Below are 23,402 nucleotides of genomic sequence, written 5' to 3' on the forward strand. Positions count from 1 at the left end.
TTCCACTCGCTGAACATTCACGGGAAGGACCGCAGTGGGCTCCAAGCCACCTCAGCCGAGATGGTCATTCACAGATTTAAGGCCTTCTTTAAAACCATTTAAATGTTTTACTGCGGCTAAGCGTCTCATCTCACTCTACGGTGCCTGAAGTCTACTATAAATGTCTATCAGTTTTACCACTTTATTCACATGAAATTTAATTACAAGTCACAGTTTGACTTCAATCCCCCTCGTAGTAGCAGTTCTTGACAAATTTTAACAATTCATAACAAACTGTGAGGTGTAGCAGGTAGTTTGTAAAGGGTTGGTAGGTAAATCTTGACAGTTAGTAGACAGCTCTTGATGGTTGATATAGTACCTCAAAAAACTTCATACAGTAGTTAAAAGTCAATTCGCAGATGATTTAGGGAATATCAATTCACCAAGAACCATTAAGGATTTTGGAATTTGGGAAAGTTTGTTTTGCTCTAGCAAAAATACTGGTGGAAAGCCTCCTGAGATGCAACCATAAACTGTGTTAGGTTCCTTATGGAAACATTAAAGCTTCCCCATCTTTAGGCCTTGTTCACACGGGCGTTAAAATCAAGCGTTTTTTTTGGCGTTCGTAGCGTCCGGTGAGCGCGGATCAAGCGGCGAGTGTTTTCTACACGTAGGAGTCAATGAGAGTGTTCACACGGGCTTTGGTGACGTGCGTTTGTCCGGCTGTTCGTTTATACGGCATCAAAAAAACGTTGCATGCAGCTTTTTCTTGCCGTTTAAAACCTAACGAACGCAAGGAAACGAACGCTTTCTTCATGTTCATTTTACATTTCGGGGGACCGGATATATCCCATGATCCTACATGCTGTACATAGGGAAATGTGGAAAAAGGCAAAATAAAATAAATTGTTGAAAAACATACGCGAAAATTTTTCGCATTTCTTTATAAACCACAAAAAAAAAAAAATCCTTTAACCCGACCTTGTGTAGTCAGAGAGTGAACCCAGTAGCGGCGGGCTTTCATATCCAGTTCCCGACACACTGCCTCCACAGGTTAACACACAAACTACAATTTGGGCTGCAGGCTGACGTTAGACAGAGAAAAACCAACGCCGGTGTAGAAGTCAATCAAGCGCCACTACAAAACGCAACATAAACGTCTAGGACGTTCAGAGCACGTTCGTTTATCCAAAAACTTAACGCCCGTGTGAACAAGGCCTTAAACTGAGGGTAAAAGCACAAAACACTGATTAGCTTCACTAAATGTTTCCAAGAATTTTATTTGAAAAAATGATTATTGACCCTCTTAAAAAAAAAAACCCTCTTAACAGCCAGCTTGCTAGTATCACAAAAACACAAGAGCTCACCGCAGGGATTACGCCTTGGCAAAACCAGGAGCGTCTTTGATTAAGGATCACTCGGAACCTGATCTCTGAACCACGGGAGTTTAAATAAGGAATCGGGAAATGAGAGAAGAAACTGGAGGAGAAAAAGTGCCTATTTGGACTGAGAATAATACAGACACGAGGCACTGCAGGGAGCCAAGAGCAATAAGACCGGTACCGAGAGCATTCCTTTCAAATGAAAGCAACGAGACCCTGATCGAGTAGCCACGGTTCACTTTTTAACCCAGTGACAGCACTTCACCGTTGGTAACAGATCAAATACAGAAAGAAGAAGAAGAAGAGGAGCATGAACGTTTAGTAGCAATAACGTAAGGCGACATGGCGGGAGGCGTGTGGCAGCACATCAGTCGAGAACAGCAGATCCCACAAACATGCACATTAAGACCAAGCAAACTAATCCAGTTCATATAAATAACACTGGCCCAGAGCGACGGAGAAGAACCACAGTGGACAGCTATTAATAAAAACAGCACTGTGTACTTAAGCCTAAGCAAGAACATGTCCATCATCAAGACCATCCATTTATATATAGGCTCAAATTAGAGCGGCGAAAAAAGGAAAGCATGGGCTTCTGTTATGAAAAATGACACGTTGTACTTACAGTAGGGTCCAACAGTCTGAGTGTACTGTTTTTATTTCATCAGTTACGAAAAACTAAAACAGTTTTGTCAGATTATATTTTTCACACAGGATTACATCACTTTCTGAGTAATTGGAAGTTAAAACACGTTTGTTAGTCTTTCCTAAATGTGGTAGGAAGAATAATAAAATGCCTACTAACTGAGGTGTAAATCATTCACACTCAAAGCTATCATTGTGTGCACCCCGTAAAATTAAAGCAACGGTAATAATTAATCAGCTATGTGGTTCAATTTCGGACGAGGGTCTATCAATTATTCCTATTTTATATCATTTAAAGACAAACATGAAGCAAATGATGGTGTTTTATGCTATGTATGTACAGTAAGTGGTCGCCATATTATACATAGTTACAGTATGTATGTACTAAGTAATAAACATATTTACAATGCATTACTTGTATCAGAAAAAGTCCCATATTTCAATATTTCTTTAACAGGTTTCACTCCTCTTTTAACTGTGCTGTTTCAGTGTCTTTATAAACGAGCTATGGCTGAATCATGCACCTCCAGACAACAAGCTGAAGGAGGGTCCTTCATATATGAGGTCACATTAGGGGAAACAATCCTAATTGGCTTGTTTAAACCCCAGCTCATACAAAAATGAAAAAAACAAAAAGAACAAACCTTTTTTTCCGCATATTTTTGGTTTTGTACATGCACACTGGAGACCCTTTTGAAAATGAGTACAAAGTGACTAAAAAGTGAATTTTGCACAATAGGTCCCCTTTATGGTACGTGAAATACAGTGGTATCTTGGCATACGAACACCCCGCTGTGCAAATTTTCTCTTTAAGAACTAATATTTTGCAGGAAATTTTGCCTCAGCATACAAAGCTTTTTGACCATATGAGCGACCAAGATGGTCGTGAGTACTTCCAGTTGTGCGTACCTCCGGTAACCAATCAAAACTAGTTGAAAGCCAAGCAAAGCAAGTTCACTTTTTTTTTTTTTTTGCATTTAGTGCAAGATTTAGTAAAAACATAGCACCATGGGTCCCAAGAATATCAGCAAGGATGGTAGCAAGAAGAAGAGGGAGCCGATTTCAGTTTGTTTTTTGAAGCAGCTGGTGCCAAGAGTAATCATGAAATAAGGTTTAATGTCTGTTTTACTTTCGATTGCTTTTCATATGCAAAAACATGATATGTGTTGGAAAATTTTAATATTGGTATTTAGTGGCTGGAACAGATTATCAGAGGAACAGAGGAACCCAAGAGGAACGGTGAGGCTACAGGGAGCAGAGGTAAAGAAGGTGCAGGACTTTAAGTACTTAAGGTCAACGGTCCAGAGCAACAGAGAGTGTGGAAAGGGGGTGAAGAGGCGGGTACAGGCAGGTTGGAATGGCTGGAGAAAAGTTTCAGGTGTGTTGTGCGATAAAAGAGTATCAGCAAGAATGAAAGGAAAGGTGTACAGGACAGTGGTGAGACCAGCAATGCTCTACGGCTTAGAGACAGTGGCTCTGAAGAAAAGACAGGAGGCAGAGTTGGAGGTAGCGGAGCTGAAGATGTTGAGGTTCTCCTTGAAAGTGACAAGGATGGATAGGATCAAAAATGAGTTCATCAGAGGGACAACCCATGTTAGATGTTTTGGAGATAAAGTCAGAGAGGCCAGATTGAGGTGGTTTGGACATGTTCAGAGGAGAGATTGTGAATATATCGGTAGAAGGATGCTGAGGTTTGAACTGCCAGGCAGGAGGTCTAGAGGAAGACCAAAGAGGGGATTTATGGATGCAGTGAGAGCGGACATGAAGTTAGTTGGTGTGAGAGAAGAGGATGCAGAGGATAGGGTTAGATGGAGGCAGATGATTGGCTGTGGCGACCCCTGAAAGGGAACAGCCGAAAGACAGAAGAAGTGGTTGGAACAGATTATCGCCTTAAGAAGTCGAGAAATGCAAATTCATTTTTACTTTGGTCATTTGCCAAGTCCCAACCACTATAAAGCTGTTCCCAGGGCACAATAGGCTAACATGTGCTTCCTTAGAGCCATTTTAATGACCTCATGATGCACCACTGAGCATTTTCTTAAAGGTGTTCTTCAACATAAATGAGCTCATGCCAATAATTGGGAGGAAATATTAGTAAAAATCTTCTTAATTTTTTTTTTTTTTGTGTGTGTTAAAGCCAATTACACAAACAAGCCAATTACACTGTCCCCCTATTATGACCTCATATAAGATCAGGCCCTCCCCCTGGCTTGCTGCATTTTACGTTTACATTTTCAGCGATTGGCAGACGCCCTTATCCAGAGCGACTTACACTTCATTTCATCATACATTTGAGTAATACAGGGATAGGGGCCTTGCTCAAGGGCCCAACAGGGGCAACTTGGTGGTGTGGGCATTTAAACCTGGGACCTGCTGATTAGTAGTCCAATACCTTAACCACTGAGCTACCGCTGACTTGTTGCACCAGCGCTGCTGCTCTCAGGGGTGGGTCGGCTTGGCAGTACCTCATTTACATAGACACTGAAACCACATGATTGGACGAGGAGTAAAATAAAATGAGTTTGTAATGTAAAAAACGTGCTAAGGTGCGTTTCAGCTCCATAATTAAGTGTTAACTGGTAACTAAAAGAAGTAGTAACATATGGGACCTTTAATGTAAGCAATAATCAAAATGGGATAAATTGGAGTTTTTCCACACCTGGGCAACGAGAGATGGTCAGCATTCAATACACACTAAGGATATCTTGTACATCAGCTGCATTCGGCGTGGTACTCTTTATTTCTCAAATGAAGAACTCAGACATACCAACAACTTTGGGGAGTTTTTGTCTGCGCAGTGGGATTCTGGGAAGCTTGGTGCTGATTCGGCTAAATCGCCCACACAGGATCCTCTTGGCCTTCTTACTGCTGGTGGAGTTCTCCCGGTTTGAACTGCAAGCACAAGATGTGTGTTGAGGACGAAACAAATCAGCTCTACACTTCAGGCAGCTGTGTGTTCTGCATCTGTGTGGTCCAACAGTCTGAGGCCAATGAGCTTTTTATTACATTAGTTACAAAATATGTAAGTAAAAAAAAAAACAGCTCCTTTCTTCCGTCAGTGCGAATTATGCTGAAGATGAGAGTCAAATACTTTGGGAATAAAAAACAAAACCAAAACTTAGAGCTATTCTCTTAAATGGAAAGAAAATTGACGGTTGGGTTGGTTAATACAGCAATTCAAAAACAATTAGGAATGATTTTTAAATCTTAAAAGGCCGGGAGGATAAGATAAGACAATACAACATTCGGCCTTCCATAGTTACAGCTTTGCATCTGACTTTTAGTGAAGACACTGGGGACTTGTCGTCAGGCGTCACTATACTACAACTGGCACTACAGTCAGAACGAATGAATTCAACAGCCTGTAGTGCTTAAGTGAGATGGAACGGTTCAGATCTGGGTTGGATTAGACAGCCGTCATTACCGTACCTACTGCGGTCTTTGTTGCTACAGAGGCAGCAGCAGCAGAGAAGAGAGAGCAGGATGAGCAGCAGTAAGGACACCAGCATGCCTGCAGCGATCACGCCCATCCGCTGGTTAGGATCTGAGGAAAGACGGGAAGGAATAAAACTTCAGGGACTTGCATGATTAATAGCAGGGATTGGACAGGAATTGGTTTAAGTGCTGGCTATGAGAAAAACTTTTTTGGAACGCTTAAGAGCAACAGTGACAAAGCACGTGTAGTCGAAAGTAATTATGATTTACACACACATCTGCGATTAGGTGATTTGTACAGTATGTTTAATATGTAATTGGTTAAGATTGTTATTGTCTACAGGAAAGTTTTACCACCGGTTTGATTTACAGAAAAAAGAAGCTCCCATAACCTATACGTCCTACACTATCCCGACCGGTCTCTGCCGCTTACTTTGTTTTCCTAATTACCTATCTACGCTCACACTCTGTCGCTCCCTGTTTCTCTTTCTCTCTCTCTCTCGCTCCGAGAAGCTGCACTCATTCTTGCTAAAACAGGAAGGGAGCCAAAAAACACAGCCATAAAAATCAGACACCACTCTGGAAACGCCATCAGGGCAGCCACGCTAAAGCCTGCAGCTGTCTACTATACTGACCTACATAGGACACACACACACACACACACACACACACACATGGACAACGCACGTTACTACCAACAGCTGTGTTTCATTCAGCCGTAAAACTTTGTTTTCAGTGTAAGGAAAAGTCCCATGTTTGACTTTTCAGGCTATAGTATCTGTGATGCAGGGACACTTCAGCTTCAAAGTAAAGATAAACTGTGCGATTGCTGTTGTGACCCATATTAACAACAATAACAACAACAAAAATCACAACAACAAAAGTAAACACACAATAGCAAATTTAAAAACAACTAATTAGAAATCAAAACAAATTATATATATATATATATAAATATATATATATATATATATATATATATATATATAAAAGAACTCATGACAAAATAAAAACATAATAAAAAGTGTTAAGAAAAAGGAAAGAAACAAAACCAATGTCATAACAGCAAATTCTGTAAACATACCATCAAATTCCGTAAACATTTTTAGAAACAGAACGCGGAAAAAAACAAAACAAAAGAAACATAACATCAAATGATAAAAGAAATAAACAACAACAACAAATTTAGAAACATCAAACAACAAAAACTACAGAAGCAAATTCAGACAAACAAAAACAAATAACACAAAAACAGCAAAATAGACACTATCAAATCTAAAAACACATGAACTTTAAAATCATAACAAGTAAAACCAAAGGCACAGCAAATTCAGAAGTGATACCCAAACTTGAAACTCAAAACGCAACAGTAAATTTGGGCTTAATAAGAAAAAACGTTGCAACGAATCCAAAAACATAATATTCAGTCCCTCATCGTCTACACTGCTTTACCCTGTATACAGGATGATGTGGGGCTTGGAGCCCATCCCAGGAGACATGGTGTACGAGGTGGGGTACACCCTGGACGGGGTGCCAATCCATCACAGCGCACACGCACATACACACTCACATGTTCATTAACACGCTACGGTCAATTTCGGATCACCACTTAACCTAATTTGTCTAATTAATTAAAATGTCTTTGGACTGTGGGAGGAAACTCACAAAGCACAGGGAGAACATGAAAACTCCATGCACACCATCCCAGAGGCGGGAATCGAACCCGGACCCTGGAGGTGCTACACTGCTCAAGACAAACAGCAACAAAAATAAAACCTGATATTAAAATAAAAACTAAACAAATTCTAAAAGAAAAAAAAGAAACAAAACCAAAACAACAGATTTGGAAACATGAAAGCAGAATTTAAACATCACATTAAAGTAAACATGACGTTACATTTAGAAACACAACCTCAACTTTAGAAACACTATCACATTTATACAGTATCTCACAAAAGTAAGTACACCCCTCACATTTTTGTAAATATTTTATTATATCTTTTCAAGGGACAACGCTAAAGATATGAAACTCTGATAGAATGTAAAGTAATAAGTGTACAGCTTGTATAATGTAAACTCAAAAGTGAGTACACCCCTAAATGAAAATTCAAAACTGTGCCCAGTGTCAATATTTTGTGTGGCCACCATTATTTTCCAGCACTGCCTTAACTCTCTTGGGCATGGAGTTCACTAGAGCTTCACAGGTTGCCACAGGAATCCTCTTCCACTCCTCCTTGATCACGTCACAAAGCTGGTGGATGTTAGACACCTTGTGCTCCTCCACCTTCCGTTTGAGGATGCCCCACAGATGCTCAATAGGGTTTAGGTCTGGAGACATGCTTGGTCAGTCCAGCACCTTTACCCTCAGTTTTTTCAGCAAGGCAGTGGTTGTCTTGGAAGTGTGTTTGGGGTCATTATCATGTTGGAATACTGCTCTACGGCCCAGTTTCCCAAGGCAGGGGATCATGCTCTTCTTCAGTATGGCACAGTACATGTTGGCATTCATGGTTCCCCTTAATAAACTGTAGTTCCCCAGTGCCGGCAGCACTCATGCAGCCCCAAACCATGACACTCCCACCACCATGCTTCACTGTAGGCAAAACACATCTGTCTTTGTACTGTACTTCTCACCTGTTTGCCACCACACACGCTTGACACCATTGCGGGCTTTCTTGTGCACCATCTTCAGAAGAGGCTTTCTTCTGGGACGACAGCCATGCAGACCAATTTGATGCAGTGTGCGGGATATGGTTTGAGCACTGACAGGCTGACTAGGCCATCTTCGTGTAGAGCAATAATTCTTTCTTTTAGATCCTCAGAGAATTCTTTGCCATGAGGTGCCATGTTAAACGTCTAGTGACCAGTATGAGAGTGTGAGAGCGATAACACCAAATTTAACCCACCTGCTCCCCAAGGACACCTGAGACCTTGTAACACTAATGATTGGCCTGACAACGGGAAGGGAAAAGGGCTAATTGGGCACAATTTGGGCAGTTTTATTTAGGGGTCTACTCACTTTTGTTGCCAGCAGTTCAGACAGTAATGGCTGTGTGTTGTAAATACGACAACAAAACAAAAATACAACTCTAAATTTGGAAACAGCAACTAAAGCAGCGCCACCAAATCTGCAAGCGCAGCAACATAAAAACACCAAAAACACAACCGCTGTAACTCAGAATAAAAAACTGAACATTGACTCTTGTTGTTGGTTGGCTACAGCGTGTATCAGCCTGAGAGACGGAGAGGACAGGGAGGTGGAACCTTAAAGGAAGCTAAAGGGATCTCGGTGATTTTAATTATGCTTATTTTTCATCAAGGGGTTTGAGATGCTGTTTTTAGACAAGTTCCCTATTATTATGCAACGGCTAAAAAGTCACCTAATGGAAGCTGGGTTACTTTATAAAAATTAAAATAAAACTCCACTCTATAATAACACACTTTAGGTAGTCTAGCTAGATGCCAGAATTGTAAATCTTTTCTGGGTGTTTTGCATCCATGGGCCATCGTAGACTCACAACACTGCTAATTCAGTCCGATTTGTTTTCCTCCTCTGTCCCAATAAACCCACAGAAACGTTGACTCACGTGTACTGAAATAAACCTTCCAATTTCTGCGTCAGCGTTCTCCTCATCACTAGGAACAGCGGCTAGAACCTCGGGATGATTTTCCATTTTTCTTACGTGATAGTTACCTTGTCTTTTTTTTTTTCCACAGGTCACTTAAGGATTATTAAGGACACAGGGTGACATGAGACCTTCGTAAATGGATTGACGAGAACTGACATAATCCTACAGAATGAGTTGTTATAGCAACATCAATGTAACTGTGGACCAATATTACATGTTCATACCATAGAAACACATTCATTATGTTCATAGGGCTGCATGACACCTTAATAAGCCTTTTATGAGAACTGACACACATTACAGAATGATTTATAAAAGGTCTCAGTTGCAATAAAGGCATCAAATATAACCGGCATGACACCTAAGGCTTTTATAGAAACTGACCATTATTTACAAAGATCTTATTTTTTTTCGTAAATGAATATAAATATGTTATAACTATTACACCACGAGTCAATATTACATTATCATTAGGTTTCTATCTTTTTAATTCAATTTTCAAACAGATCTTTTTATGAAAACTGACATAAATATAAACTATTTATGATGATTTCAGTTGTCATAAGGATATCAACTTTTTTTTTTCTTTCTTTCTTTACACAAATCTATTATTTCCCATTTATCTCATTCCTTTCTTCCAACATTTATATTTTGTATTCATATTCGCCTTCCTTCCTTTCTTCCTTCTTTGATCTATATTCATACTTCTTTCCTTGTATGTCTATCAATTTATCTTCTTTCTTGCTCTTTAATTTTTTCCATGCATTCCTTCCATATTTATCTTATTTTATCTTCTTTCTTTCTATTGTTTTTAAATAATATTAGATCTTTCTTACATTTTTCTTTCTATTTCTTTATTTCATTCTTTTTTCCAGATTTTTATTCCACTTTATTTCTTTTATTTATCTTCTTTCATTACCTTTTCTTTTCTGGTTCCATATTTATATTTTTCATTTCTTTCTTTCTTTTTCTTTCTTCTTTCTTTTTCACTTATATCATATACTGTATTTATATAATTTTCTATTTGCCTTCTTTCCTGCTTGAATCATTTTCTTTATTTTTTATTCCTTTCTTCCTTCTTCTGTGATTTGTATTCTTTCTTTTTTACATAGTTAAATAATTTTCCATCTTTCTTTCTTTCTTTCATCCATTTTTTCTTGATATTCTTTATTGTTTTCCCTTCATCCCTTTATTCTTTCCTGCTTTCCTTATTTTCTTTCTTTAGAAAATATTTACAGTAACTGGTTCATTCACACATTCCTCACTGATCAGTTTAGACTCTACCCAACAACCTTTTTTAATTATCGCTACTTGATGCACAGTTTGAAACATCTGAACTTTTTTAAACACTTGCAGCTGACCCAGTCTGCCCTGCGCACTAGAAAACACACCACGTCCTTCGTTTCCCTTGACGCAATGGAAAAAAAACAAGCGATGTGAGACCCCACAACTATGTCTCAAGCCTCCAAGAATACTCCTGAGTCTCCAAAACAAACGTCATACCAAAGTGTCCCAGGCTTATTTATCTTATTTTCTCACAGATTCAAAGTGAAAGAGAGAGAGAGAGAGACGGGAGGCTTTTTTTCTTACACAGATTACAGTCTCCAGACACAGGGTCGCAGTTTTTATCGTGGCAAGGACACGTCTGTGCGCAGTTCACCCCAAAGTGGCCGGACTCACAGGTCAGGTTGCAACTGAAATAAAACAAACAAAAGAGAAAAAAACAGTCAGAGAAAAGGATTGCACTTTGGTCAAGGATGCGTCTACAGTACATCAGCCAGACCCTCATAATAAGAACGTATATAAAAAATAAGAACGTATATTTCTACAGTATATATTACACTGTTTGTGTTTTGCTTTTATGGAAGATAAAATCAAATAAAAACATCTGCACCTGGTATAACCCCAGAACAGACATACAATCATTTTACACATCGTTGATTGATTATATGGGAATTGCAGAAACTACGAAAACAGCAGGAGAACGAGAGAAACCCCTTATTTTCTCCACTCCATGTGACCCACGTGAGATTGTTTAATGATGGAATTTAAAAGCTGCTACAATAAACCTTTTTTACTCTGCCAAACCTGGCAAACCTGCCTCATTTCATAACATTCAATAAAGGTCCAACTTTAACAAACATACTGGGTGATTTGTACCAACCAGCCATTTCAGATAAGCTGGAGAAAAACACTAATTCGCTTTTTTTTTTTTTTAAATAATCTTTCAACGCAATTAGGTGCTAAATGTCCCAGTCCGGATGTTTTCAGATCTCTTTCACACGCTTCCTTCATCTATCCCACCGAAGGAACGGCTCCGTACTGGATTTGCTCATTTAGAAGCTCTCGTTGTTTTTGTGCCTGTTTCTTCTCTAAAGAAACAGGCACAAAAACAGAAAATACTGTAGGATAGAAAAAGGTCTGTTCACATGCGCTTTAGCAACAAACATCCTGGCTGAGGTCATAATCTGTTAATGTGCTGAGTCGCATTGTGAAACCACAAGCTTTCGTGGAATGCAGCGTCTCTACGCCTCTGGAGCCGTGGAAAAACATGCACATATTATGAAATAGCAATAAATGTTTAGGGATTTTATGATGGAAGAAAAGCCTTTAGTAAATCTTAGGCTACATTCCTACTAGATGGTGCTCACCATGTGTACGAAAAGGATCTGATGAATGCTGAACTGTTCTGACGTTCATTTCTCATTACTTCACTCACTCTCACTGATCGTCTATACCGCTTTTTCCTGGTCGCGGGGGGCCTGGAGTCTATCCCAGGAGGCTTTCGGCACGAGGCGGGGTACACTCTGGACAGGGTGCCGAAGTAGCATGCCTAAGTAGCATGTCTTTGGACTGAGGAAACCGGAGTACCTGGAGGAAACCCACCAAGAACGCGGAGAACATGCAAGCTTCATGCACACACGGGTGGGAATTGAACTCGGACCCTGAAGGTGCAAGGCCACAGTGCTAACCAATACGCCACTTCAAACTGAATTTGCCAATAACGTTGGCAGGCTAATAATGTTGTCTTATCGTTATTGTCGCTAGGCTATTACATTGTAGAAACGACTAGCTATATAATTTATTACTGTTTAATAATTCATGGTGATTTGCTACCTATATTATTAACTTCCCAGATTGTGGATATTAATTGAGGCCACAATTGACAGTGTAATTTGGATGACTGAGGAAAATGCTTTCATGAAATCTAGAAGTGATCACACAAGACGGAGTGCTGTTGTGATGAATATCAGCATGGCTGTGATGCACAAGGGTGCAGACGATACCGTATCACTGATATGAGCTGTGTCATGCTAATATTCAACACAACAGCATGACCTCAAATGTGATATTGCTTTTATACAACAGTTTCACAAACACCATCTATTATCAAGAGATTATGATTTGTTTGTTTCATTAATAGAGCGATTTGATTAAGAATCAGCCTTGTGTTAGAAGCTAGTTCACTTTGTAGCCATAAATAAATGTACGTTCAGAGGCGATTCGCAAGGACGCGTGATTACAGAATTCAACCTGCATTGTGAGGATCCTGCAGTCCGGCATGTATATTTATCTGTCCATTGGTCTAAAACCAGACATCTGGCACTATAACGTGCTCTATTTTGGGAGTCCACCATTTAGATATTTAACACTTATGAAAGTGTAGTGGAGAATATACAGTGCTCTTATGAAATACCACAATTCACCACAAAAAGGTGGTGTCCAAACAATAGAGGTTACAGAATACCCACAATGGCAGTATTACTTGAAAACAACTCCTCACCCATACACTGGACTATAAGGGGTGGTTTGGGACACTTCCAAAAAAGACATGGCGAGACATTTACAATAGCGTTTCTGTGATGGAATGTAAATGTACTGTAGCAGCTCAAAACGATAGGTTTAAGAATGATTTGCTAGAATCGCAGACTTCTGGCCTTTTATACTCTTGACTCCCCAAGGTACAGAATGTTGCCTTTTTTCAGCATTCCTTTCTTATTCTCAGAACCAAACTCTAATATCGTGTGCTTCTCCTTACTCTTAATACCACCTATAAGTCTTGATCAAGCTCTTCAACCAGTAAGAAGTTTGGCAGAAGAGTAATAACCAGGGGTGCTCATACTCTATGACAGTCTTACTAGGATATACTGTACATACAACGTAGTTGTAGTGTATAAATCCCTCTCATGAGGACAGTCTGATCTCAGGAGGCAATGTTCATGAGACTCCTAACTGAGAGCCAAAGATGCAAGGCTGTCCTCATGTACATATGCTGGAAAGGGCCATTGATATTCTCACACTTATAATATATATATTTGGGCATTTGGCAGATGCTCTTATTCAGAGCGACTTACATTTTTATCTCATTACACATCTGATCAGTTGAGGGTTAAGGGCCTTGCTCAAGGGCCCAACAGTGGCAACTTGGTGGTTGTGGGGCTTGAACCTGGGATCTTCAGAACCATAGTCCAATGCCTTAACCACTGAGCTACCCCTGGCCCTTTTCTGCTGGGGGGAGAACTGGACATGAAAGTTACTGGAATAGCTACTGGAGATTGGCATACCAAGCTAATAGGTGGGAATTACTATCAGAAATTGAAAGACAGGAGACCCAGCTTATGGGTTGAGAATTTGCTATTGGAAACAGGGAGACGGAATTAACTACTGGAAATGTAGAGACCCAGCTAGGAGGTGGGAATTAGCTATTGGACATTGGGAGACCTAGCTTGTGGGTGGGAATTAGCTATTGGAAAGTCAGAGACCCAACTAGGGAGTGGGAATTAGCTACTGGGAATTCAAGGAACCAGCTAGGAGACAGAAAGTATCTATCAGAAATTCAGAAATTGACCTAGCAGGTGGGAATTAGCTATTGGACATTGGCAGACCTTTGGAAATTTGGAGGACCCAGAAAGTCAGGAATTACCTACCGGAATTGGCTGGTTGAAATTCAGAGACTTAGCCCGTGAGTGAGTTTTAGTTACTGGAAATTGGGAGACCCTGCTGGTGAGTGGGTATTTGCTATCAGATATTAGAAACTGAGAGACTTAGATAGTGGGTAGAAATGAGCTGTTGGTAATTAAAACTGTACAGCATGGGAATTAGTTTTGGTTGACTGACTTGGGAAAAAGATACGACTATATGATATATAAATGAAAAGCTTTACAACTGCATGTCACAGAGCATAAAAAAGAAAACTCAGACACTTACAAAGTCCCATAAAAGCCCGGATCACATAGGCACTCTCCAGTAGCGAAGTGACATTCTCCATTAAAGCAATGGCTGCAGTCATTCTCGCAGTTCTCCCCATAAGTGCCATTGGGACAGCGGACCTCACAGCTATAGAAAGAAAGATGTTATAATTTATTTCTCCCAGGCAATAAACCAAAAATGAGAAAAATAACCCCAAACACAACAATTGCAACAGCAAAATATTAGTTTGTACCGATCTCCGATCCAGCCGGGATTACAGTGGGAACACTTCCCATCGATGCGGTTGCAGTAATGCCCGTCTTTACAGGGTGGACACTCGTCTTGGCAGTTCTCTCCAAAAAAGCCTGGTGCACACATCTGATCACATTTAGTGCCATTCCAGCCTCTCTCGCATGTAACGCACCGTCCTTCTGTGACCTTGCATGGTTGCTGACCCTTACAGTGACCACATCTGCAAAAAAGAGGAGATTTAGAATGTCACACTGGCAAAAAGAAAACTCAAAATCCAGCTGGTCCAATGTTGTTCTATTTGTCCCAGTCATGCAGCCATATTTTCTAATGCATTCAAGCTTAAATGTGCAAGCAAAATCAATATTGGGAAACAAAATTTCCTTACTTGTTCCTGCAGTTCTGCCCATAGAACCCAGCAGGACATGGCTCCCTACAGAATTTGCCCCTGTAGCCCGGTTTACAGGTGCAGGAGCCGTCAGCCTGGTTGCATTTTCCATGCACGCACTGACAATAGCGTTCACAATTCGTACCCCACAGACGGTCACGGCATTGGCATCGACCGGTGAACTGCTCGCACGGTGAGTTATTGCAGGCACACTGGGCACCACAGTTGCGGCCATACCACCCCGGAGCGCAAAGGCAGCGTCCTGTGGCCTGGTCACACACTGAGTTCAAGCTGCAGTAGCAGTTGTTGCTGCAGTGCGGGCCCCAAAATCCAGTATGGCACGTGCACTTGCCAGTTTCCTGATCACACTTGCCTTTTTGACATGGGCATGGTTTCTCGCAGTTCTCGCCCCAGCGGTTTGGGTGGCATGTGCACTTGCCCGTTACATCATCGCACTTGCCATGAGGGTGACACATGCATTTGCCTTTGCAGTCAGGACCCCAGAATTGAGCAGGACACTCTGTAGGGGAACGAAGATGTTTTCATTTAATACAATTTTTACAGCATGGATAAACCCATATCCTTTGTTAAATGCACTTAGAGTGACTTTAATGATGTTTCTCTTGAACCATACTCAAACATTTTAACAAAATGACATTATAAGAAGTCTCAAATCCGTTTTAGTTAAGATAATCATTAAACTGCATATTTTATACATTATTTAAGTAAATAATAGAGCAAAAACATGAATAAAAACACGAAACAGAATTAGTTTTGCTCTTTTATGGCTTTGGATGCTACTGAGAACATCTGCACCATCCATCATCATTTGCTAAGAATGCTTAAAATGTTGTGTAAGAAGGAAGTAATAACACAGCACGGTCTCTTACTGGTGTCACAGCTCGCTCCAAAATATCCATGGCGGCAGCGGCACTCGTTTGGACGGACGCACACCTCGTTCTCCTTGCAAGTGAAATTGCCCTCACAGAGAGCTGGTAAAAAGGAAGCATGGTCAGAATGAGATTAGCTTTTTGATGCACATCAGTATTTTGAGAATGGTGATTTTTTTTTTTTTTCATATTTTTTGCACAAAATTCCAGTTTTTGGGGAATGTGCCTACAATGCTAATGGTGGAGAATTAGCTTTAGAGAAATACAAGTTAGGGGATCCATCTAGCCATCTATCTGGCCAATAAAAACTATTATATTGGCCAGTGATTTAGTTCTGAGCCTTTGGTTTCTCCATACTTGCAGAAGTTTAAAGCCAACAAAAAAATGGTACTTAACCAACTAATACAGTTCATCTGTCATATTAAACCACGCAGAAAAAACCCAGCAGGAATGTTTAGGTGTCAAAAAGTTGTGGGAGCACTAATTTTCCACCATTATGGATGTTGGAACAACGTTGGTATTAGGCTGTTGTTTTCAGTTTGATTTATGAAGCTTTGATAATTTAAGATTAGAATATCGATAAATACATAATGATGGGATAGCATACGCAAACCCCCTAACATAATGTTGCAAAAACAGTTTCAAAATAAAATTAATACCAAACCAATGGACTGAGTGGGAGTCAAACTCCAGTCACTGGAGCAAAAGCGCTGTATGTTCACCACTATGTTCTCCCTTTTCTTTTTGCTACCGTCCTTGCTAACATTTTTGGGACCCATGATGCTATGTCTTTACTAAACTTTAAAAAAAAAAAAAAAAAAAACACGCTTCACTTTGCTTTTTCCTGATGCAAACAAGTTTTGAACGACTCCTTGACATACGCGCAACTTAGCTGACATTCGGTTTGGCTCAGTTCAGTCACTCATATACCAAGGCAAATTTCTTGCCAAATTTCAGTCCTTAAGGTGAAAATTTGTGAGGCGGGGCGTTCGTATGCCAAGGTAACACTGTACGTATAGTAACATATGCCACCAAAAATACCTGATATCTGAAATTTACCAAAATATTAAATCGAAAAGGATACAAATGATTAAAAATAACCCACTTTGCGTCTAAGATCTGTTCTGTGAAGGTGGACGTGATGCAGTTTGGACGCTGTGCGAACATCTTATTAGATTAGAGTAATTTGATAGCTAAAACACAACTCACGGCAATATTTCCAAAAGAAAATAAAACAGAGAGGCAGCATTACAAGACTAAACGATGTATGATATTAGACCCGATGTGTGGGAAGCTGTTCTGTCCATTCCAGTCTCTGATCGGAATCCTAAACCCATTTAGAAACTTAATGGGCCGTGGATGTGGTGCGAATGGAAGTTATTTAAGATAGTACTACAAATAATGATCAAATTCTGTTGTCTTGTGGTTGTATTTGCAATGTTGTTTCGGGTCGTTCATTTAATGTTATCTCAATGTTATTTTTACAAAAAAACATGTTTTAATGTAAATAAATAACATTAATCACAATGTTGCTGCAACTATAGTGCAAGAAATGGAAAAAAATTAAATAAAATAAAAAACCGTAAACACTAAATGGTCTGGTAAGATGCTAAATATTTTCTGTTAAAAGCTCAAACTAAATAAATAAATGGACCCACATAAATATTGAGGTTTAATTTTGTAACAAGAACAAACAAAAAACAAAAAAAACACAACAACAAAACGGAATTTACAGTCACAATTACAGAATCAACAAACATAGAGTAAATTCTTTAAAATGTATTATTTGTTTATATTTAAAAAAAGGAAAAATCACAATTCTTTTATTTTATTCTAGCTTAATAAGTGTTTATTTCACTTTTTATAGCAATTTTATTCCTGTTTTTAAGCACTGTCCAATTCATGCATTTAAACTTTTATCTATTTGATGTTGCAAATTTGTTTAATTTAAACTGAAAAAAGAAGTTCCATGTGCTCCTTTTTATCCCAATTTTTAGTTTTTGTACTGTACGTGCAGTTAATAAAAATGATCATGCCATCTTAAAACCACAATCCAGGGTTTCCAATGACTGTTTTATTCACTTTATATTCACACAGACTGTATTTCGCTTCGATCTCTGTCCAAATATAACTCCAGCGTGAGCCAGAATGACGCCACCATTTGAGATTTTTTGGGGGGATTGTATATGTACAGTATGTGCCACAAGTTTTAAGTTGACTAAATATAGTATTTTTCTTACGTGTTAAACACTCGTCCCCTTGTTGTGCCCATCCACTGCAACATGCAAACCCTGAAGACCTAGAGAGAGAGAGAGAAAAAGTTCTTAAATATTGGAATAAATTATATTACAGGGTCATATTATCATGTAATACCATGCACAAGTACTATTAAATGAATACAAGAGTTGACAGTGTGGCAGCAAAAATCACCAACCACCCTTGACGTCTACATCTCCTCCTGTCATACTCTATTTAATTATACAGCAGCTGTGAATGTCATCAGCATCTTAACACAACGTTACATATCATTATACACATCATTACTATGCCACTCGAGATATAATCCTACATGCTTAGAAAACATAGAAGCCTTTCAGAGATCTTCAGTTCTCCTTACAACAAATGTCTGTGACAGAACCCTTCATTATTCACCGACTTGTTAATCGAGGAACCCTTGAGGAACCATTTCTTATAATTACTGAACATTTGTACCACAAATTAAACAAAAACTAATTTCTGCATTCTTATAATCAATAGTTCTTCAAGGATTAATGGGGAAATAAACTTGTCATAAAAACAACCTTTAGCCTGACTAATAAGTAATTCAGGGTTTGTTCTATACACTAAATCCTGATTTATGCTTCTGCATCAAGACTACGCAGAGCCTACACCAGAGGCTATGCCAGTGGCCTACAGAGTTGTGAACATAAAGCACAGTGAGGTCAATAAGTATTTGATCACCCTGTGATTTTGTTCAGTTGCTCTTTTTTCACCATGCTGCTTGGCAATTGCCCCGTAGCCCTTTCCAGCTTTGTGAAGGTCTACAATTGTGTCTCTTGTGTCTTTTGACAGCTCTTTGGTTTTGCCCATGTATCTACTTAGACTTTGGCTGATTGTGGGGTGCACAGGTGTCTTTACGACAGCTAACGACCTCAAACCGGGGCTACTAATTTAGAATCATGAGCAGAGTGTAGCTGGACTATTTAAAAGCAAAATAACAGGTCTTTAAGGGTCAGAAATCTGGCTGATAAGCAAGTGATCAAATACGTATTTGACACAGTAATAATACAAAAAACTATTTTAAAAAATCATACAATGTGATTTCCGGATTTTTCTTTTTAGATTCTGTCTTTCACAGTGGAAATGCACCTATGCTGAAAATTGTAGACCCCTCCATGATTTCTCAGTTCCAATACTTGGAAAAGTTCCAATACTTATTGACCTCACTGTAACTGCACTGGTGTGTCTGCAGCACACCGCCGAACCCCTAGTTCCTGAGTGTCCTCGTCACTAGTTAGTGACGTCATTAGTGTTTTATTTTTTACGTACTACCAACAATGGCAAATAAAACCAAGCAAATCTTGTTGGAATTGCAGCTAAAAGATGTTGAACACTATATGCTTTTATGGCCAATCTCTCACCAAGAATTGTCTGCCTTCTTGCTTTCGTTGTAGTGTGGCAAAGATGAAGTGTGCAAATATACATATTTAGTTAATGTACATATATTAACTCCTTGATCCTGTTTTCTCTCCACAATTTGGTCCATGTTCATTAAACTTTTAATTCAATTCAAAAATGAGAGTTGTAAAAAAAAGAAAAAAAAAAGGTTTACGCTGATAAAAAACATGAGTTATTTAAGGGTTTAATATGAGTTCTTACCTTCCAAAAAGGCTTCTCCTTTACATTTTGGTTTCTGATAGGAAATGTCTTTTTAAAGAATTGAAGGTTCTGTATGGGCAAGAGTATGTTGGATAATATGGTGGTTTTATTTTTTCCAAAAAAAGGGTTCTGTTTAGTGCTGATAGAGAACCTTTAGACCTGTCTTTAGACCCTTTATAGATTCAATCAAAGAGACATAAAGCTGATACAGTATGTTGAATATATAACGAAGTAATGAACAGTCTTAAGCTGTCTTTAATTGCTCATTGGAAAATTAAGGAGCCTTGTCCTCTTTGGAACTGTTTGTTGTACACTATTTAAGGGTTCCCTGAAAGTAATCTTTTAAAAATTGAGTATAATATATTACACGTTTCATACAGACACCCAAGCCCATTTTCCACCACGGCGGTTCCAGAGCTGGTTCGGAGCCGGTGCCCAATTTTGAACCAGTTCTTTGCTTTCAGGCAGCCAAAGCACCGACAATCAGACAGAAAAAAACACTTTGCCTGGACAGAACAAAGAACCGCTTACGTCAGGGGCTGGAGGCGGGATTATCACGACCAACTAAACGTTTGTGACCAAACAGATGAGTCTTTTAAAAAGCTGATCACAAAGCCATGTGAAGTTCGGCATGGTTGTTACTGTGTTTGCCGTTAGCTTTGCCACTAGCACTAGCATGCCCACCATCATTGCCCCAGCATTGTCTGTCGTTTTTCAAGCATCAAGTTCCACTCGCTGAATGTGCATGGGAACAACTGCAGTGGGCTCTCAGCCACGGCATGTCATCGAATGTTGAATGTACTACATTTAAGGCTTCGGTCAGAGGGACTTATTTTTCCACTTGAAGCCATGAGTACTACTTAAGCTCCATGACATTAAAATAAATACAAAAGCACAAAATACAAGTGTTGATTATTTGATCTGTCTATTAATTGACAGCCATTCACTATCACAGATGTTCTTGGCTTTGAAACCATGTTAACAAATGCTTTAATGTTGACAAAGCTATAAAACTAACTAATCAGGAATACATTTGCTTTTCACAACCTTCATAATTGAAAAAAAAAAAATATTTTCTGAAAAGGCTAGCATGTGCAGATGTTGCTGTTTCTCCGACCCAAATCTGCCCCTGTGTGATCCTTTTCGACATCTCGTAGCTTGTGTGGTTCGCACAGAATATACGAGACGTCTGGCTACCATCTGTGGCTTCTCTCAAACACGATGGCGGATGCTTCAAATAACACTCACATACAACAGTAACACAGATGGACATCCACACATGCACACAGCAAATGCTTGTTTCTTAGCGAGCCCTTATTCTGTTAAGCAGCTGCCCCCGTAAACTACGCAGCGCCGTTTGAAGTTTAATGGGCGCTTGGGATCGTGCGACGATGACGGAGGGGTTCAGTATAAGGCCACATACTGATGAGATTAGTTTCACTGGTCCCTGTCCCAGACCTCATTGTCAAATAGACTGAACAAAATGTCCGGAAAAACTCTTTGTGGGAGATCCAAGCCAAAGAAGGAATACCGAGAACAGTGTTTTCTGAGAGAAAACTAGACATCTTGAAGAAGTTCCAATTCTCCATTCCTCTTTTAAATCTCTCAATGTCTCCTGTCCTCATACTACTGTTCATCTTCTGTCATTTAAGATAACACCCAGACACTAAAATCAATCCTGACTCTAAAATGAAGCATGGACCTATTTTTGTCCTGTTGCTTCTGGACAGTCTTAAATCCTCCACGCACAAACCTTTGGACCTACTGTATCACTATTCCCAGTTATGATCTCATTAGTGACCAGGTTTTTTTGTCTGGCCAATCTTTTGACAAAAATAAAGCCTTTCCAAGCAACATATACACCAATCAGCCCCAACACTAACACCATCACCACCACCTGGGGAATTGAAAGCATTGATTATCAATTATGTGCCAGAGACCAAAGGCCAGCCAGTCCAGTACGATCCGATAGAAAAACCAATGTACACAAATTGCTGAAATAAAATTAATGCTGGCCATAACAGAAAGGCACCAGGACACCCAGTGCACCACAGACTGCTGCATATGAAGCTAAGAGTTCAGGGTTGTTAATCTGGGCTCCAAATTTCCCAGATCCCAATCTGACCAGATGTCCATGGAATGCACCTGACAAACGAGTCTGTTCTGCAACACAGTGGCCTTGTGGTTAGCACTGTCTCCTTGCACCTCCAGGGTCTGGGTTCGATTCCCGCCTGTGTATGCATAAATGCTTAGTGGGGTTCCTCCGAGTAATCCGGTTCCCTCTCACAGTTCAAGACATGCTGATTAGGTTTACTGACATTCCCAAATTGCCCATAGTGTGTGAGTGTGTATGTGTATGCCCTGCAATTAATTGCCACCCTGTTCAGGGTGTACCCCACCTCATGCCCTAAGTCTGCTGGGATAGGCTCCAACATCCACCACAACCCTGTATACAGGATAAGGCAGTACAGACGATGAGTGAGTGAGTGAAACAAGACCCCCCCTTTCCGCAACCCACAGCATCTTCTGATAACGTCCTGGTGCCAGAACACCCCTGAGGTCTTGTAGAGTCATGCCCCAGGAGGTGGAGCTGCCCTCATATCACAAGGGGTACCTACACAATATCGGGTATAATGTTTTGCGTTTTTAATGTGAGGGCGGATCAGTATAGTCACCGGGATAATATTTGAGAGTCTTATACAGTATGTTTATTTAAGAGAACAAACTTCCAAAAAGTTTTAAAAGCAACGAGATGAGATATTGTCACTAAATTTACAGCAAGGCCAACTAGACCTGGGCAAAAGAACCTTAACAATGCATACCAGTTTTCTCAACCGGTTTATCATTAATGATAAAAAAAAATCATCTCACTGCGGTTATACTGTATATGCGAAATAGAATTTGAAAGCCAGAACATTTGATTGCTACTTCTTTTATTAAGAGCAGCTTAATGGTTTATTGGTTATTTCTTTGGGAGGAACCTAACTCTAAATGAACTATAACATTTTACTTGTCAGAAAGCGTTCCAAGGAAAACCATTTTTGAGAAGCCAAGACCCCTGAATTAGCCAATAAGCCCTTAAAAACCCTTTGAAGTACCCATTTGAGTCTGGGTAAGTGTGGTACAAATTACAATGTTAATTATTTTCTTCTAAACATCTAAAACTGTCTCCAAGTATAACCCTTGTCGAAGCTAACAATGCTTGGATTTTCAGTGGGAAAAACAATAACTGTGTGTGGTACTAGTCCAAATTATTGTCAATTATATAACATTAGTTCTCAAGTATTTTTTGGTTGTTTCTCTGGGAAAACTCCCATGGGATTGTGGTAGCTCATAGGATAAGGGCTTTGTGTTCGTAATCAGTAGGTTGGTGGTTCAAGCCCCCCACGTAGTTAGCAATGTTGGGCTTTTGAGCAAGGCCATTAACCCAGTCGCTTTCGCCACTTCAGGGGTGACATATCATGGCTGAAGCTGCACTTTGACCCCAGTTGAGATATGTGAAGAAAGTGATTTGTATCTTTTACAAATATAGGCTATACTTAATTTATGAACCATTTGTATTTAGAAACCTACAGCGGAGTTTCCCCAACACAAAGCCTTCCGAGCATTTATTTTTACTCGTAAGTTCCGAGTCATTAATTCTCCAATGAACCATTCATGAACCCTTGTGTTTCAGATTTTGTTGACTGTGTCCACCTTTGTTTCTGTAATAGAAGGTAATTTGAAGGAAGGATTAAGC

At 39.7% G+C, this 23,402-nt stretch overlaps 1 protein-coding gene and 1 long non-coding RNA gene across 2 annotated transcripts in view; one reads left to right on the plus strand and one right to left on the minus strand.

Moving 5' to 3' along the window:
- LOC128509267 (uncharacterized) overlaps positions 1-10,613 on the plus strand; it is a 29,621-nt gene extending 19,008 nt beyond the window's left edge. Inside the window, exon 3 of the long non-coding RNA XR_008356025.1 lies at positions 9,156-10,613. This is a non-coding gene — a long non-coding RNA (uncharacterized LOC128509267). The remainder of the gene's footprint in view (positions 1-9,155) is intronic.
- The window catches only part of scarf2 (scavenger receptor class F, member 2), a 42,954-nt gene that overhangs the window by 7,612 nt on the left and 11,940 nt on the right, over positions 1-23,402 (minus strand). The window contains exons 2-9 of the mRNA XM_053480915.1: positions 18,025-18,083; positions 15,785-15,886; positions 14,895-15,414; positions 14,511-14,729; positions 14,276-14,404; positions 10,658-10,761; positions 5,436-5,550; positions 4,774-4,898 (exon numbers count right to left, since the gene is read on the minus strand). Coding sequence (XP_053336890.1) covers positions 4,774-4,898; positions 5,436-5,550; positions 10,658-10,761; positions 14,276-14,404; positions 14,511-14,729; positions 14,895-15,414; positions 15,785-15,886; positions 18,025-18,083 — 1,373 coding nt within the window. The remainder of the gene's footprint in view (positions 1-4,773; positions 4,899-5,435; positions 5,551-10,657; positions 10,762-14,275; positions 14,405-14,510; positions 14,730-14,894; positions 15,415-15,784; positions 15,887-18,024; positions 18,084-23,402) is intronic.

This window comes from Clarias gariepinus, chromosome 21, assembly GCF_024256425.1.
Source record: "Clarias gariepinus isolate MV-2021 ecotype Netherlands chromosome 21, CGAR_prim_01v2, whole genome shotgun sequence".
Classification (NCBI taxonomy): Eukaryota; Metazoa; Chordata; class Actinopteri; order Siluriformes; family Clariidae; genus Clarias; species Clarias gariepinus.